The sequence below is a fragment of the Mangifera indica genome, chromosome 11 (assembly GCF_011075055.1).
Source record: "Mangifera indica cultivar Alphonso chromosome 11, CATAS_Mindica_2.1, whole genome shotgun sequence".
NCBI classification, from domain to species: Eukaryota; Viridiplantae; Streptophyta; class Magnoliopsida; order Sapindales; family Anacardiaceae; genus Mangifera; species Mangifera indica.
Window position 1 is genome coordinate 5,742,439 of NC_058147.1, and position 17,727 is coordinate 5,760,165.

The 17,727-nt window shown below is 31.2% G+C and overlaps 2 protein-coding genes across 2 annotated transcripts; both read left to right on the top strand.

The window, feature by feature from the left end:
• The first annotated feature begins 5,226 nt into the window (after nucleotides 1–5,226).
• On the top strand, nucleotides 5,227–7,971 carry LOC123229023 (WAT1-related protein At1g21890-like). Its single transcript, XM_044654579.1, has 7 exons — nucleotides 5,227–5,514; nucleotides 5,612–5,674; nucleotides 5,805–5,921; nucleotides 6,366–6,603; nucleotides 6,684–6,842; nucleotides 7,354–7,505; nucleotides 7,595–7,971. The coding sequence occupies exons 1-7, from the start codon at nucleotides 5,303–5,305 to the stop codon at nucleotides 7,797–7,799; spliced, it is 1,146 nt and encodes a 381-aa protein (XP_044510514.1). The 5' UTR covers nucleotides 5,227–5,302; the 3' UTR covers nucleotides 7,800–7,971.
• Nucleotides 7,972–13,825: 5,854 nt separating this feature from the next.
• Nucleotides 13,826–16,599, top strand: LOC123229142 (WAT1-related protein At1g21890-like). The gene is made up of 7 exons (XM_044654751.1): nucleotides 13,826–14,099; nucleotides 14,189–14,251; nucleotides 14,348–14,464; nucleotides 14,980–15,220; nucleotides 15,301–15,459; nucleotides 15,870–16,021; nucleotides 16,093–16,599. Exons 1-7 carry the CDS (start codon nucleotides 13,879–13,881, stop codon nucleotides 16,277–16,279), a joined length of 1,140 nt encoding a protein of 379 aa, XP_044510686.1. The 5' UTR covers nucleotides 13,826–13,878; the 3' UTR covers nucleotides 16,280–16,599.
• The last annotated feature ends 1,128 nt before the right edge of the window (nucleotides 16,600–17,727 follow it).

The following is a 17,727-nucleotide window of genomic DNA, read 5'->3' on the forward strand; positions in this document are numbered from 1 at the left end:
TTATTTTGTTTGCCATTGCCTTTCTGTAAAGTTCTTAAAAACAAGAGGGTTGGCACTGACAGTTTTAGTTAATAATAAAATTATGTATATCTATTTTAATAAATTAAAAAATATCATAAATATGAAATAATACATAGGTGATTTGTTGGACCAAAATAACATATAAGAACACCTTTAATTGATTCCAATAACAAAATCTGTTTCTCATTTTCCCTGTTACTTGAACAATTTAAATAAAAATGTTCTTCTGCTACAAATTAACAAAGACAACTATGTGAAAAGAATCAGTTCATTGCTATATTACCATAAAATATGAAAGAAGAAATTGTAAGGTTTTTCCAAAAATTGTAGATATCCATATAATTTCATGGAATCATGAAGGAGAGAAATTGCTTTCCTTAATTATTCCTATCCACGTTACTGGGCAATTTGAAATTTTCTACTGTCAATGAATGGAATTATAAAAGTTGGAATCACTGACTCATTCCATTATCTGGGGACCGGAATCTTTATGCAATAGTCTTTTTTATTCCAATTCTTTCTTTTATATTTTGCCTACTTTTTTGTTATGTTTCATGTCAATCATCTACATTAACGTATGTATATCTGCATTTTCAAGATATTATGAATTTCTCTTTAATAACCGAACACCCCACGATCATTATACCATGTAAGTTAGGTTTTATAAGTTTAAATCCATATTTTTTTTTTAAAGTTCAAATATTTCACTAATTTTGTTAACCTTTGAGATATTTTTAACTTTAAGTTACTTTACGGATAATACACAAATGGGATCTCAAGTTGGAATGTAATCACTTTGATGCTAAATAATTAAAGCTAGATTTTAAGTTACTTTACACAAATTAATCAAAAAGAAATCTGTTGATCATGATTTTAGGATGGCTGCGTAGGTTATCTATCAAATCTCCACTCTGGAAGACAAAACAATCGATTAAGCAGTACTCTTGCCTCTTGCACAACCGAATAAATAAAGTTGTCCACATCATATATTGTTTTATAATATAATATTTTATTTTTCTTCACCAAGAAAACATTTAAAAAAAAAAAGGGGGGGGGGGGGGGGGGGGGGGGTGGAATCATAGTAGTATATAGGATTAGGTTGCTTTATATAAAGTTAACAATCTGTAACATGAAAAATTTTCAAACCATGTTCATTACTTACTGCTCGGGTCAAATGTATTTGATATTTCATCATGCAAATATAAATATAATCAGAAAAATCTATTTCCACTCATGACGGGTTAACCTAATGCGATTGCATTAACTACAATGACAGCCATGGGAGTTGATAGCAGTTGGACAATTTACTTAGCAGTTGGGTACGTGTTCAATGTTCCAAAAAATGTCACAGAGAAAGTAACGCTTACTGTTTCTTCCTCTTCTTCTAAGAACATAGTAAAAGAAGTCTCTCAAAAATACTCTAATTTACATAGTATCCACAAACACAGTACATACAGTAAATCATGTTATGGAAAATCATTAAATTGGAGCTTTTTGGATCACATCTCGAATACATAGTGATAATTCGGCTATGTTTATTTACTGTAATTTGAATTTACAGAATTTTTTGGTTGTTTCCCACAGATCCTTAATAGACAAATTAATACTTACTCTTTTTTATATTTTCTACCTTTCTGTATACGTATTTCCTGCTATAGTCAATGTAACATAAATGAAATGCTTTTATATATGCATACTATATAATATGGTTACCTTTAATTATTACTTTAATATTAGTAAATTCATGAAAGTGATGTTATATATTTCATTAATAAAACTATATATATAAATAACTATATAATTTTGTACACGTTATAATATTATGTCACCATTTGTTTGGGCGTTATCTTTATCTATAATTTAAAAATATTCATTCATATAATAATATATCATTATTTTTTCATATAATTTTACTGTGTATTCAACATAAACCTATCCCAATTCTTTCCCATTTCTATTACAGGAAAACAAGGCAGAAGATGACAATTTCAATGTTCCTACAAATAATTAAAAAAATATGGACAAGTCATTGATTAAAATTGGTCTGTCTCTTCTCTTCATACAAGCATGCATGCATGCATGCATGTAAAGCCAACTCTTCTTGAACTCTAATAATATCGGTTAGAAACAGATAGTTAATGAAATGAATGGTTCAGATCCATCTCTCTATACTAAAAATTAGCATTTGATCATCATGAAATTGATTATTAATTAATAATAAATTAAAGAACATGACCTGCCTAATTATCTCACAAAAGCCTATGGGAAATTAGACTTACATATATGCTTCATATATTTAAAGCCACTTTATGTAGTAGAATATACTAAAATTCATATAAACAAAATTAATTAGCTTAAAAATTTAAAATTAACTCCATCCTCAACTGATGAGATTTAATAATTATTTGATAACCTTCATTTTCTCAGTGAAAATAATAATAATAATTTTTTAATGAATTAATTTGAGCCCTGACTTGAAAGCATAAACATCAAGGAAATATACATTCAAGCTAAAATGTTGGGGACCATGGTAACCCTTGGAGGAGCTTTGTTGATGACACTTTACAAAGGCCCTGTTCTTGATTTGCCACAGTCACATACAGCAGGCCGCCATGAAAGCAGCAACAGTGAGTCTTCAGATAAACACTGGTTTGTGTCTATATTAACTCTATTAAATGGCTGTAAATTTCCTTGGAAAATTAAGTTGACAACTGGTTTTTGTATTTAAAAAACTACAGGGAATAGTTAGATCGGGAATTACATATACTATGTGCAAGGGCTTGTTTTGAGGACAAACGGCCCAGGATTCGTCACAGCCTTCAACCCTTTATGCATGATCACTGTGGCTATTCTACCTAGGCTCCATTGTTCTATCCCAAAAACTTCACCTTGGAAGGTATTTCATTCATCATTATGAAAATGTGAAGAATATTTATATATTCAGACTCAAAAAGATCAAACTAATGACAGTTTTGGGTGTTTTAATTTTCTCTCTCAGTGTCATTGGAGAGAGTATTATTGCGATCGGCCTGTACTCTGTTGTGTGGGGTAAAAACAAGGACTCTTGAGGTTCATCACCTACAAAAGATGATGCCCAAAAACTACAAATAAGTTTGTACAATTTCATTGTACATATACTATTACTCATTTTGTAATGGCAAATGATAGGGTCCCATCTCATTATGTAAGCAAAGTTAGCTAATTTTTTTATGAAAGAATATTTGATGAAAGAGAAAGTTGTTATAATTAATTAACCAAGATGAACTTGTATATCTCATGTAGGTTAATTTAATCATCAATCAATGACGCAGGATCGAATCTGCATGTGTAACTCTCGATCATTTTTACCAAATTTTTGCATGGAATTAAATTCCAAGATTCCTCTTTTTAAGTGCAGATAAACTTTTTCTTGCACCAAACTTTGATTTGAATATAGAATAAAATAAAGTAGTTTATTAGCCTAATTTCTCTTAAGAGGAAAAAAACAATGTTAAAAGAACAAATAAAAAGAGGCACATGCCCACATGACTAATCAACAAGTACTACATGGGATGTGTATAAATATATATCTATCGGCCTTCAATTTATACCTGAGATGTCGACTCATGCTTATTGAGAAATTATGTTCGGTTTCGACATTAGGGAATATATAAAGCTAGCAATATTTTCCTTCTGTAATTCAATTATCAATTAGATGTCAACCTTTACATGTGGAAGGTGAAATATGCCCTCTTTGTCAGGCATGTTGTGTGAACGAATATAAATGCTGCACTTACCTAAAGAATCATTGGTACCAAAGAGATGTGACCCCAAATTCACCAAACACAACACAGTTGCTCCATGAAGTTGATCCATCAATCTCTATAGTTTATTATATAATATATTCTTTCTACATAATTTACTTTACCAGGAATAAAACCCAAGAGAAAATTGTCAACGTATTGCCTGGCGGATAATGTTCCATATGATGAGTAAGCGAGCAAGAGAAGTTGCTTGTGGAAATTTCTCTCTAGTTAGATTATTCCTAGCCACATCTATATATTTGTTTAATGATAATCTGAGAAAATTTAATGGTTTCTGAATTTATAAGATATGCTTTGCCTACCAGTAGCTCCTTGACAAATCTTTCTAATGTTTCCCATTTGTCATAAGATGGGATTCCGCCTAAAAATTTCTCGTTGGAATCCAAATATGAAAGCACCATCTTTTAATTGTTGGAGGTTGTCTGTATAATATTATTATGCTTAAGCCAGCTTGGGACAAATTAGTGCACTGTTCTTTCAGGTGGGTGGCATACCCGGTGCCACACACAGTAAGCACAATTGTGAATTTGTTCTGTGGCTGGCTATATGTATGAAAGAATTATATAATTTGGTGACTATTTAAATAATTTTCATATGTTTTCGAATGAGTTGATGAGACATATCATACAATATGGAGATTTTTGAAAGATTTGAGCATTTGTGGCTGCAAATTTAGGCTGTTGAAAGTAGCGAATTTATGGGGACTTAGGAAAAAAGGAGAAAGAGAATGAGAATATATATTAAAACAATCATTCAGTCGTTATTTCTGTCTTTGTTTGTCCAAAGAACGCCTAACGTTTCTTCCTCAAATATATATATTATGAACATTTGAAAGCAATGGAACCAAACTAGTTGTTTGATTCCGATTCACATTAGGTCTAAATTTATGCTTAATTAATTAGCAAAGTAATAGCATGACAGAAACATAATTATTTCATGCGTTAATTTAGATAGAATTGAAGTTGTATATCTTTTAAGTCTCCAAATTAGCAGAAACGTCGCATTGACACTAACTTTTACTTCGATTAAGGTCAAAATGCGGAAAAAATAACCTGTTATCAAAGTAATTAGGCAAAATCACAAATGGCTTCCACTCTTCATCTCACCACTTAATTTTAAATATGATTTATCCTACCTGCACCACTAAACCTGAATTTCATTTGGTGGTCAATAAATCACACCCCACTTCTCATAATCCCACAATTTAAAAAAAAATTAAAGCAATATTATCACCTCAAAGGGTCCAACAAAACTTCTCTCTTTCTCTCTTTATTTTATCGTATTTTAGGGGGAGAGAGAGGATCTAACTGTTGCATGATGTATAAAGGAATACGAAATTGGACACTTATACGTGTAGTGTTGAAATGCTTCTCTCTTAATAGAGCTTTTACTTGTCTATAAGAAGGTCCTCATTATTTCTCATTTCGTGCTACAAACCACTCGAGTGAAGCATTGTTTGAGAGAAAGATAGATAGATCATGGGAGACCAAGCTTCATGTGGGATGCTGTGCATAAGAGTCAACAGAGTTAAGGCTTACCTAGCAATGGTCTCCCTGCAATTTGGGTATGCAGGGATGTACGTAATCACCATGGTTTCTTTGAAACATGGCATGAGCCATTACGTTCTTGCTGTCTACCGTCATGTTGTTGCCACTCTTGTCATTGCCCCGTTCGCCCTTGTCCTCGAAAGGTCTCCCTTCTTCATCCACCTCATTATTTCATCCCAAAAATGTGAAGTTTTACTTTTTATCATGTATCTTATTGCTTGCTCTTAATTCTTTACGCAGGAAAATAAGGCCAAAGCTCACACTCCCAGTGTTTTTCAGGATAATGATACTCGCTTTCCTCGAGTAAAAACCTACCTCCTTTTGGTCATCTTTATATATAAATAAATAAATAAATAAATATATATATATATATATATATATGAATATATTGATTCTTTACACTTTAACAAAACATATATAAATCTGTGGACAGGCCAGTGCTTGACCAGAATTTGTACTATCTGGGAATGAAGTACACCTCGGCAACTTTTACTTCTGCTACCGTCAACGTCCTTCCTGCCCTTACCTTCATAATGGCAATAATCTTCCGGTATATATATATTGATTACAATAATTATATGTATGAAGGTAAATTTATAGCATCAGAGAGATTTTTTTTAATGATATTAAAAGTAAAAATTTTGTCTTTTTTAATAAATAGATGATGGCATCTTTTAAGATATACTTTTCCTAATTAACTAAGAGGACAAATTAAAAATTAGTGCAATAGGTTGATTGCTTGTCTAGTTGGACTAAGTCAATACAACGATTCTCTTAAAAAAGTATGCAATAGTCGGACCACCAATTCGTAAAGTCAGTAATTATATTAGGCAATTGCTTGTCCAGTTACATCAATGCATCTCTCTTTCAACTAACGTCATCATCCTATTATCTGGATAATTAAATTACTTTAATTTTGGAAGTGAAGCAAATTAATGTTTTCTTGTATTAATTTAATGTTGTTTAATAAGATAATTATCTCCTAATTAATCAGATTAGAGACTGTGAATGTGAAGAAGTTACACAGTCTAGCCAAGGTAATCGGAACAGTGATCACAGTATCGGGAGCCATGGTGATGACTTTGTACAAAGGCCCACTGATCGATTTTATCAGGCATGGTGGAGGCGGCCACCACCATGGCAACGCTGACTCCTCTGATAAGCACTGGGTCACGGGGACACTAATGCTACTAGCTAGCTGCACTGGCTGGTCGGGCTTCTTCATATTACAAGTGAGTAATTAACCAGTTGAATTATTTAGAAACTGTTTTGCGAGTCTTTGAATTAATCAAATTTTTTGTGATATGATCAGTCATTTACGTTGAAGATGTACCCGGCTGAGCTCTCTCTTTCAAGTTTGATATGTTTAATGGGCGTGGTGGAAGGCGCCGCCGTGTCACTTGTGATGGAACGTGACATGAGTGTGTGGAGGATTGGGTTCGACTCAAGGCTCCTCGCCGCTGTTTACTCAGTGAGCAACTCTATATAAGCACTTTCACAACTTATAAATAGTTGGGCGTTTGATGTAAGAGTTATCTTGCATAATTAAATAAAATCATGCAATTCTAATTCTACAAAATTATCGTAAAACTTATAAAATATTGAAATAAAACAGTAGAATTATAAAAATTATTAAAATACTATCATACAATCTTAAATTATAAAATTTTCAAAATTATTTATATCAAAATGATTAATTTTCTATTCTTAAAACATTTTTAAAAGACAATTTTTTAATAGACTAATTATATTGGTTTAAAAAAGAAACTTAATCAATGTTAAAATTTTAATAAATTTTAAAATTCATAATAATATTGTTTATTTATATTATAACTCTTACGTATATTAAGTTTATTTTTATTAGCTAAATTCATCTGAAAATTATCATTAAATCATTTAATTATTAAATTATAATTATAATTTATGTTAACCCGCCCTGAAAATTTTCTGACATTTGACACTTTGAAACTTGCGATTTGCAGGGTATAGTGTGCTCGGGAATTGCATATTACGTGCAAGGTGTTGTAAATAGAGAACGAGGGCCTGTATTTGTGACATCTTTCAGCCCTCTATGCATGATTATCACGGCAGCTTTAGGGGCCATAGTGCTGGCTGAGCAAGTCCATGTTGGAAGGTAATAAGCTAAATCATCCTCATATTTAGGTTTTTGTTTTTTAAACCAGAATCTAACAAACGTTGGCAATGGCGTGCTTACTGTTTCAGCATATTCGGAGCCATTCTCATTGTGCTTGGACTTTACACTGTGGTTTGGGGCAAAAGCAAAGATGCTCCACCTGCTAGCTCAGCACCATCTGAGAAAAGTGGTGCCCATGAATTGCCAATTACAAGATCAACCAAAGTTGATGACAATGGCAGCATCGATGGGGCTGATGGAGTTGTCTTGAAACTAAGCCCTGAAAAGTTATGAGGTTTCCAGCTGAATTTGAGCTCCAAGAATCCTTATAATTAATATATTTTACATATTTCTATGCCCCCTGTTTCTCCCTCTCCAACTGGGTCTACCCAGTTTAGCAATTTGTGCTCATACTTAATGTGAGAAACCAAATTGTTATATAAATCAAATATTTATCTCTGTCGAAGTGTGCTTATTACAGCATTTCATTTCCTCTTTTACTTCTTTTTATGTCCATTTAGCATTACTTTAATTTATTCTATGCAGTCTTGTTGCTACAGAAATAATCAGTAAGATTCAAATTCTAGGAGAAACTTGGGCTTGCCAGCCTCTAGATGCTACCTAAATTTGCGGGGAATTGTTCCTTTTAGATTTAATTGCAATGCATTTAAAGATATGAAACCAACAAAATATATATTTTCTTGCGCATTCAAATTAAGTTTATTCGGGCTCAAATTTAAATTCAATTTAAATGGATCCAAAACAAGTTTAATTCAAGTGAATTTAAGTCTAAAAATTTAATATTTTTGAATTTGAATTTTAGATATGTTCAATTCATCAAGTTCGTAAATATAAAAAATTTGATACAGAACAATATTATTTTGATCAATATACATTAAAACGATATTATTTTAGTAACAAGTTAAACTTAGGCTTTATTCAAATAAAAATGAACTCAACTCCTTTGAAACAAATCGAATTTAAACACGTTTGAAATGAATTCGATAAGCTTGAGCTCGAACTCAAGCTTAATTTCATACAAATGGAACCAAACTTAAATACAATCTGGTTAAATTTAAATTCAACCTTAATTATAGTTATATATATATTCACTAATGTGCTATTAAAATTGGATGCAAAAGAAATTACTTTGAGCTTGGTTCTATGTTCGGCTCCAAAAGGGATAGCCATGGTAATATGTTTAAAATTTTGAGCTATAAGTAAGTTTACCGAAATAAATTAAACCCTGAACGGCGATGTCGTTGGGCCATGCAACTGTCCAAAAGAAGCCCAAGTTCATCTATAATTTCAAAATGATTATTATTTTAAATAATCTTGCCCACAAGTCCAACGGGCTTTCAAAAGTGTTAACAATTTGGAAGAGAAAATAAGTAAGGGTTCTTAATTAACTTGACCAAAATTAAAGGAGGCACAAAAATTCACTAATTCTTTAGGGTTTACAAAAATATTGCCAAAATCCAAATTAAAATACAAAAACACTCTCACCCACTCTTATATAAAACCTTAATGTTTTATACAAATCAAAATCACAACCAAATCGTATAAACTTTTGCATTTTCACTCTAGCTGAAATTAAGAAAATCTGTTATATCTAAATATTTATATAAACTTTAACTTAAGATTTTATTTATTTGATTAAGAGTTTGCATAGTTTAATTTAGTTCGATTTAAGTAATTTTTAAACTAAACTGAAAACACAATTTAAAAAAGTTTCAAACCATTAACTTAAAAAAACACAGTTTAGTGTAATTTGAATTACGTTTTTAAAAAATTCTAAATCGAACTAAATTATTTTAGATTTTAAATCAAATTAATCTGAAAAGTATGGTTTGAATCACACCATACAACCAATAAAGAATTGAGTAATTTTGTACACCCCTTAATTTTGGCTAATTGATTATAACCCAAACCTTTCCATTAAATAATTAAATTTAATCTTTTCCCATTAAGGTGCTGCTCTTTTCTCCCTTTTTTTTTTTTTTTTTTAACATAAAACAACCTTGCTTCCATCGAATAATGTGCATGAAAATAATGATGGTGTGGATAAACTCCATCCATAGGAAAGATGCTGCAAATTTTGAAGCAAAAAATTTGTCCAATCCTAACAGAGAATCATTAAGATTGAGCACTAAAATCAAACGTCTTATCTTAACATTGGTGGTCACTAAATTATTCCACGTGCGTATGAGAATTTTACTTCACCTCATAAAAATATTAAAACCCAGGGAAAGAATCATATTCTTAATGTAGCTCGGTCCTGTAGCTATAATTTTGTTTCAAATTTTAAAGGCCAAACAACTATTTTCCACCCAAGGTTTGGCATAAATTCAACTTCTTACTTATTAATTATTAAAAATCTAAATATTTATCATTCTATTAAATTTTATTGTTATTATCAAAAATAAAATTATTATTTAATAAAAATATTTAAAAAAATTATAAATTCATCATATCCCCCCCCCACCCCCCATCTAAGTTTAAAAACTAATAAATTCTCATCCACCTTCTCCTCACCCAAAGTTTGAAAAATCATTATTCCCTCTCCCTCTCTCTCAAGCTTAAAAACTAACAATTTTTCACCCACTTTTCCCTTATCCTAAATTTGAAAAATCATTATTTCCCTAGGGTTTGCATTTTTCCCTTGTCACTTCTCTGGCGATCGGAACTAGTCAACCTCTACTCTTTCATCTCTCAGACGAGAATGAATCGTTTGTCGATAAGAGGTTGGTCAATGATTCGTCAATGAGGCATGGACCCATGCAATACACAAATCTATGTGTTGTACAAATCGCATCGATTGATTTATGTATCGATTGACGCACAAATCGATCAAACAAAGAGTTTAAGCTTTCATTTGATTGATACGTGTGTCAACCGATGCAATCTATGAGTAGCACAGATTCGTGCCTCGCTGACAAATCGTGGGCCAACTATTCATCCTCGTTCGGGAGATGGGAGAGTGGAGGTTGGCTAATTCTAATCATCAAAAAAGCAATAAGGGAAAAATACAAACCCTGTAGAGGAAATAGTGATTTTCCAAACTTTCGGTAAGAGGAAAAGGGAGAATTATTAGTTTTTAAACTTGGGAGAAATGTGATGAATTTATAATTTTTTTAAATATTTTTTTAATAATAATTTTACTTTTAATAATAATAAAAAATTTAATGAAAATAGGAGTATTTGAGTATTTGAACTTTTAATAGTTAAGTGATAAAATACTAAGTTTGTACTAAACCTTGGGGGACAAACAGTGGTTTGGTCATTTCTGGGCAATAAGGCCAATCGGTCTTGTCAAAAAATGATGTCTTTTAAGATCGGTCATCCGTGGGCAACTTAAATTGTTCTCTGAATCAAGGCCTAAAAGAAATTATCAGCACAGGGATGTGCAGGGTAGAATAAACATTATGCTATCAGTATAGTTTTCTTTTTCAGTAAAGAGATGAAAGAACAAATGTAATGAGATTGATTCTTTCTTTCTCTCAGATTTTCCGTTTTTTGGAATTTCCTAAAAGCATAAAACCTTTTTCTTTTAGCTTAACAGTAGCAGCCATGATAACTGTTTCCTGTAGTCCTGAGAAAAATAAGTAAATAAAGTTATTCGGGCTGATCAGTTGCTTGCCGAAAGGCAAAAGAAAGAGGACTTAAATTTTAGACGACTCCTAATAATGAACAATGGTACCGGTCGCAATTGAGTACACTACCAAACACGACCACCACTGCCGACAATGCCCACCACGATTTCATTACAATTGTCATTACTATCGACTCCACTCTTTCACCACCGTATTATCGTCATTAGCCACAAACCACCCCTCAACACATGACTAGTTTTTCAGTAAAATATCAACGAGTTGTTGACCAATAGAAATCGTCTCACCCACCTTACCTTCTTCAACTATTCGCGATACCTCCATTTGCAAATTTACTATAATTCTTTTTGATAGAACAACAATGGGTGCATTAAATCGAAGTCAGATGGTAAAAAAGTCATACTCCCCCTTCAATCTCCACAATCATCCAAAGATCTCGACCCTAAAATTTCGGTATTTAGCTAGTATTAGACCTAAACGAAACTCTTCGTCTAAATACGTAAAAAGCCTAACCATTTGATTTCTGAGGCAACATTAAATAACAATTGGGAAGTCGGTGCTTGAGAATTCATTTGTCAGGATTTTTGTTTAGTTTCTGATTAGGATTCTTAGGTTGCTTCTTTTGTTTTCAGGGATTGAAATGGCCAGTGGCTTCAAGAGATATGCCTTGTAAGGAAGAGTCATTTCTGATATTGGTTTGTGTTGTTAAGAGATTGTTAATGGGTAGCAAAAACACCGAAGGATCTTATCTCTTCTTTTCTCTTTTTTTCTTTTTTTTAATAATGGTATTTTTATTTTATTTATTTTATTATTATTGCTCTCAAATGTATCAAAACTTACTAATAAAATTGGATAGAATATTAGAATTTATTATTTTTCAATATTAAAAATAACAGTTCATCGTTCCAACATAATCAGGTGAGAAACAGTGAAGGAAAATAATTTATGGGGAATCAGAATTTTCCCATGAAGATATGATTCAATAAAATCAATTTGAAAAGCCAAGTAAATAAAGTATCATGGTGCAAAAGGTCAAATATATATATATATATATATATATATATATATATATATATATATATATATATATATATATATATATATATATAAATTAGTTATATTAAAAGCCAGTCTAATATCTGAATCCAACATCATTTATAAAGTAATGGTGTCCACTCTGTATGGCAATGGCGCCTAACTTCCCCACACCATTGAACTCTTAATTTGTATCATTTTATGGCCATTCAATGAACCTGCTGCCATTTTTATAAAGGTTCACTTACCCTTTGCTTGCCAGTAACATCTAACATGTTCAATTCATGTAAATCATTTGATTTTGAAAAGGTAACGTTGTAATATAAAAATACTAAAAGGGATATAAAGTTGTAATTTAAAAATAAAAAAGGAAATAAAGAAATTTAGAAAGTAGTAAAAAGGTAACAATATGGTGGAAGAGCTGCCATTGTCGAAAGACCAATAATATTTGCATCCAGCTTTAAGTATTTAATGAATATTTTGATAATGTATATGATGGGTATGATATAATTTGATACGATTTAAGAGTTTTTTTAAATCAAACTAAAAATAATAATTTAAAAAATAGTTTAACTCGGTTTAAGTCAATTAAAATCATTCATTTTTAAATATATATTATTTAATAAAATAATTAAATTATAGTTTTTTGAAATATAATATAAAATAAAAATACGAAATACATATATATAAAATATGGTTTATGATTTGATTTGGTTTAACAATCACCCGAACTACAATCCGAAAGAAAAATTTTTAAACTAAACTTAATCATAATTTTTAAGTTGTTCAATCTAGTTTTACAGTTTGAACTAAATTATGTATATCTCTAATAATATATTATCATACGATTGAATATATTAAATTATATAATAATATATTATTTAAATATTTAATTAAATACTTAAAACTAATTTTATATAGTAATTTTATTATTAAACTTTATAAAAGTAGAATAAAGAGACTTTAATGCCATTGTTGGTTGTGTTTTATAGCTTCTTTTACCATTGGATGTCAAATGCAAAGCCGCCTTATAGATTGGAAAAAAATAGGCAAACATGTAACAACATATGACAATACATCATGGATGATCTAAACATAGGAAGATGACATATGAGTCATATGTTTTTATATAAAAGACTAAAATCTTCAAATTACGTGACCCATTCAAATTAATAAAGTTATATATATAAATAATAAATATAAATTTAATTATAAATAATAATATATTATTAAGTAATTAAATTATTTTAAATTAAGTACTAATTTATATATAAATGATAATATATAATTATATAATTAAATATTATTTTATTTTTATACTTATTTTTATACAAATAATATCATTTTTCCTTTACTTTCTTCTAACGAAAAATCTTATTCGGATCGAGGGGTCACATAGCGCTACGCTTGCTCAATCCACATGCGGAGTTGTCAAAATGCTTCACTATTTGTCGAAGTCTTGTCCTCGTCTCAAGTAAGTGGAAAGACATAATCACGATAAAATATATATACTCTCTTTTAGGGTCAATTCAACTGTTGAAATGGGCCGTTATGCTGCATTCTTAGAATCTTATCATGTCAATATGCCTAGCACAAAAAAAAAGGGTGAAACAGTTCATCGGTTTGTCTATATAAGAGGACATTTCTCAAGTCTCATTGCATATATCGCAGACAACTATTGTGAAGCTTGGAGAGTGAGGCTGTGAGTGAGATAGAAAGAAAGAGAGATGGGAAATGAAAGGGCGAGCAGTAAGATATCTAAATGCTTGCAGGAGATCAAGAAAGTGAAAGCCTATTTGTTGGAAGTGTCCATTCAGTGTGGCTATGCTGGCATGTTTGTGATCACCATGGTTTCTTTGAACCATGGAATGAGTCATTATGTGCTCGCAGTCTATCGCCATGTAGTTGCCACGCTTGTTATTGCACCCTTCGCTCTTCTCCTCGAAAGGTCTATATATTCACCATCTTTTTCTCTTCCTGCTTTAACATCCTTCTTTTGCAGCACAAATTTAATGATAAAAATGGCTCTTTATGCAGGGGAAGAAGGCCAAAGATGACACTCCCCATCTTCCTTCAAATAATGCTGCTTGGCTTCCTGGAGTAATGCTCTCATCAACAACTTGTTTATAATTTTAGAACATTTAATTACATGTTCAGCTTATTGATTAATGCTTACATGGGTATGATGAGCTGCAGGCCAGTGCTTGACCAGAATTTATACTATCTGGGAATGAAGTATACCACTGCAACATTTGCATCTGCAACTGTCAATCTTGCTCCTGCTTTCACCTTTATCATGGCAATTCTTCTCAGGTTTATAACAAAATCCAAGCTTTAATTTAACCCATTATTTCTCAGATCTTTCAGCAACAATGCTGATGCATAAGAGCCCAGCAAGAGCAACTTTTCCGAAAGGCTTATTATTTTATATATATTAATGTTTTTTTATTTAATCTCTCTCTCTATATATAAAAGATATATCTCACTTTTGCTTCTGCTAGTATTATAATAAAAGTGGGAGACAGATGCATGTTACCACTTAGAAAAAAGAACAGCTTTGAAGAACTTACTGCATAACAAAGATCCCTCAAAATAAATAAATATTGATCAACATGCATGCAAGAGTAAGTCAAATGATCTTATTCCTCATAAATAAAACTTTTTGGCACTGTTCCACTGTTGATTATGCCAGTATCAGGTGATAAATATTCGAGAAAATCTGAGAGAAATAGTAAATGAACAAAAGCAAAACGCTATTATGAGAACCATGAACTATATGCATTGATTTATCAATGGATTTTACAGCATAATGCGTCGCTGATGACCAGGTTGGAACGGGTTAACATGAAGAAAATACAAAGTCTAGCCAAGGTGATTGGAACTGCAATAACGATTATAGGAGCCATGGTGATGACATTATACAAAGGTCCCATCATTGATTTTATAAAAGCGGGAGGAGGGAGTCACCACAAAGACAACAACGAATCGGCTACAGGCAAACATTGGATCACCGGAACCATAATGCTCCTGATCGGCTGCTGCGGCTATTCAGGCTTCTTCATTCTGCAAGTAAGTTGACAGCAGACTCTCTCTCAACTTATGAACATCAAGTGTTTATTTATTTATTAATGAGTTTAATTTCTCCTCAGTCAATCACGATAAGGAAGTATCCGGCAGAGCTGACTCTTACAACTTTGGTGTGCTTAATGGGAGCGGTGGAAGGCACGGCTTTGACACTCGCGATGGAACGGGACATGAATGTGTGGAAAATAGGCTGGGACTCCAGGTTGCTCGCCGTCACTTACTCGGTCTGTAGTGTTAAACTTAATTCCGATCAACCTCAATTATGTATAGTATATAAAATACTGAATTATAGGTTTAATTTAAAAACATAATCAAATTAGGGAGGTAGAAAAACATGTTTGAATTATGCTTCCGAATTTGAAGAACTAAATCACTAAAAATTATATTATAACTGATCTTTCGATCCAGAATTCTCCCTTATAATAGTTTTCAATGGAAAAAGCTGTAATGCTATAAAAATATGGTTTTGGAGAAAGAGATCTAGCGTATTTATAAGAGAGATTGTTTTATTAAACTGAAGTTATAATTAATATTAACATACACAAGGAAATTTTCTAACCGGTAACAAATGTATATAGTAGACAATTGTGTGATAATGTTGATGAATTTTTACGTGAGATTAATAAATCATCAGGGGCTGGTGTGCTCTGGAATTGGATATTATGTACAAGGAGTAGTGAACAAAGAACAAGGGCCAGTGTTTATAGCGGCTTTCAGCCCTTTGGCCATGGTGGTCACTGCAGCTTTAGGGGCCATATTTTTAGCCGAGCAACTCTATCTGGGAAGGTAACAATATATTTTCATTGAAACGTTTCGATTCTCATTACTATTTCTTACAACTTTTTCATGTATTTCAGCATAATTGGAGCCATTATCATAACAATGGGACTTTACACTTACGTGTGGGGCAAAAGTAAGGATCTTCCAAGCTCATCAGCGCCATCAGTCACAGTTGAGAAAGGTGATCATCAACAATATGAACTTCCTGTTACAAATAAAGTTGACCATGCAGTCGATGGGGCCTGTCAAAATTCATCCAAATAGCACTTCACTTTAGAAAATTTTTTCAAAAAAAAGTAATGAAAATGTTCTCTACAGAAACTGATTTTTACCTACTTTATCCTAAGACCATCAGTTGAAAAAAATTTCTGTGCAAGTTTGATGTGTAATCAGTAAGAAAATAGTTGAACAATTACCCTTTTCCATGATCGCAAGGGTTAGCAAAACTTAGGGGAGTATTAAAACTTCTAATATGGAGGTTTGGGTTCGAAACTCTGTCATCCCCAGTTACAAAAAAAAAAAGCCACCCTTTTCAATGGCTTGCTTTGGGCTACTTATAATATATTTGTGGAATTTGCATATTATGTTTCATCATCTACAATGATTCTTTGCCATTTCTGGATTATAAAATAGGCCTGGCTAGAAAAGAATCGAATTCTTTTCCTTGTAAATCAACCTATCTGGCCATAAAGAAGAAAAAAAAAAACTACTTTAAGCTTAATAGTGAAGAATTTGAATCAAATTCTGTTATATGTTTATAGCATATTGAGAAGCAACTGGAAAATAATTTAGAGAATAAAAAATGTGGCATTCATATATATATATATATATATATATATATATATATATATATATATATATATATATATATGAAGAAAGAAACATTTTGTGAGTGATATTGATTATTCTCAGCTAAATAATTTTATTCTTTTTTTGAGTGAAGATAAAAATCAATAACAAAAGACCTCAAAGATTACTAAAACTAATGAAACATTAGAACTTTTAAAATAAAAGTTTAAGTTCGAGTTTTTGTCATATTTGTGAAATTTTGACTCATCTGATATAGTTATTACAAGTCTGATAATTATGAACTGAATTTATCTATTTAACAAATACGAACAAAATCTCTAATTATAAAAAAATAATAATAATAAATAACAGGAACGGGTGCCTTGAACCTTTTCTTCTATACAAAGATTAATATTATCCCTTTTAGCGGTTAAATATCACCACAATCAATCAATTTTTTTAAAAATTATTTCTAACAAAATAAATTTAAATTTAAATTTAAATTATTATCCTTTAATGTTATTTCTAGGTTGGATTTGATCTTAGTTATTTAACCTTGAATTATAGATTGGATCAAATGAATTAAATTCAAATTCACTCACTTTAGGCTTAGAGTCAAAGATTAGAGTCATTCTCATAAATTAATTAAATTCACGTCAATTTAAATATTTAAATTTAAATTTAATTTGAATTAAATTTAAAAATAAATTATTTTTGACTAATTGAGTTGGAGTCCCAAGTTGACAAATTGGGTCAAATTTGAGCATCTATTTCACAAATTAAGCCAAGTTCAAGTCTTGATTTTAAAATCAAGCTAAATTTTAAGTCTTTATTTACTCAACTCATTGATTTTGAGCCAACCTTGAATTAAATCCAATCTTAGTTTTTAAAACAAACGAGGAAGCCCACTTCATAGTTTGCAA

Excerpts from the sequence above, each read along its gene's own strand:
- LOC123229023 (XM_044654579.1), top strand. The coding sequence starts at position 5,303 with ATGGGAGACCAAGCTTCATGTGGGATGCTGTGCATAAGAGTCAACAGA. Across the intron at positions 5,675-5,804 it reads ATGATACTCGCTTTCCTCGA|GCCAGTGCTTGACCAGAATT; the intron begins GTAAAAACCTAC and ends ATCTGTGGACAG. Across the intron at positions 5,922-6,365 it reads ATAATGGCAATAATCTTCCG|ATTAGAGACTGTGAATGTGA; the intron begins GTATATATATAT and ends CTAATTAATCAG.
- LOC123229142 (XM_044654751.1), top strand. The coding sequence starts at position 13,879 with ATGGGAAATGAAAGGGCGAGCAGTAAGATATCTAAATGCTTGCAGGAG. Across the intron at positions 14,252-14,347 it reads ATGCTGCTTGGCTTCCTGGA|GCCAGTGCTTGACCAGAATT; the intron begins GTAATGCTCTCA and ends GATGAGCTGCAG. Across the intron at positions 14,465-14,979 it reads ATCATGGCAATTCTTCTCAG|GTTGGAACGGGTTAACATGA; the intron begins GTTTATAACAAA and ends GCTGATGACCAG.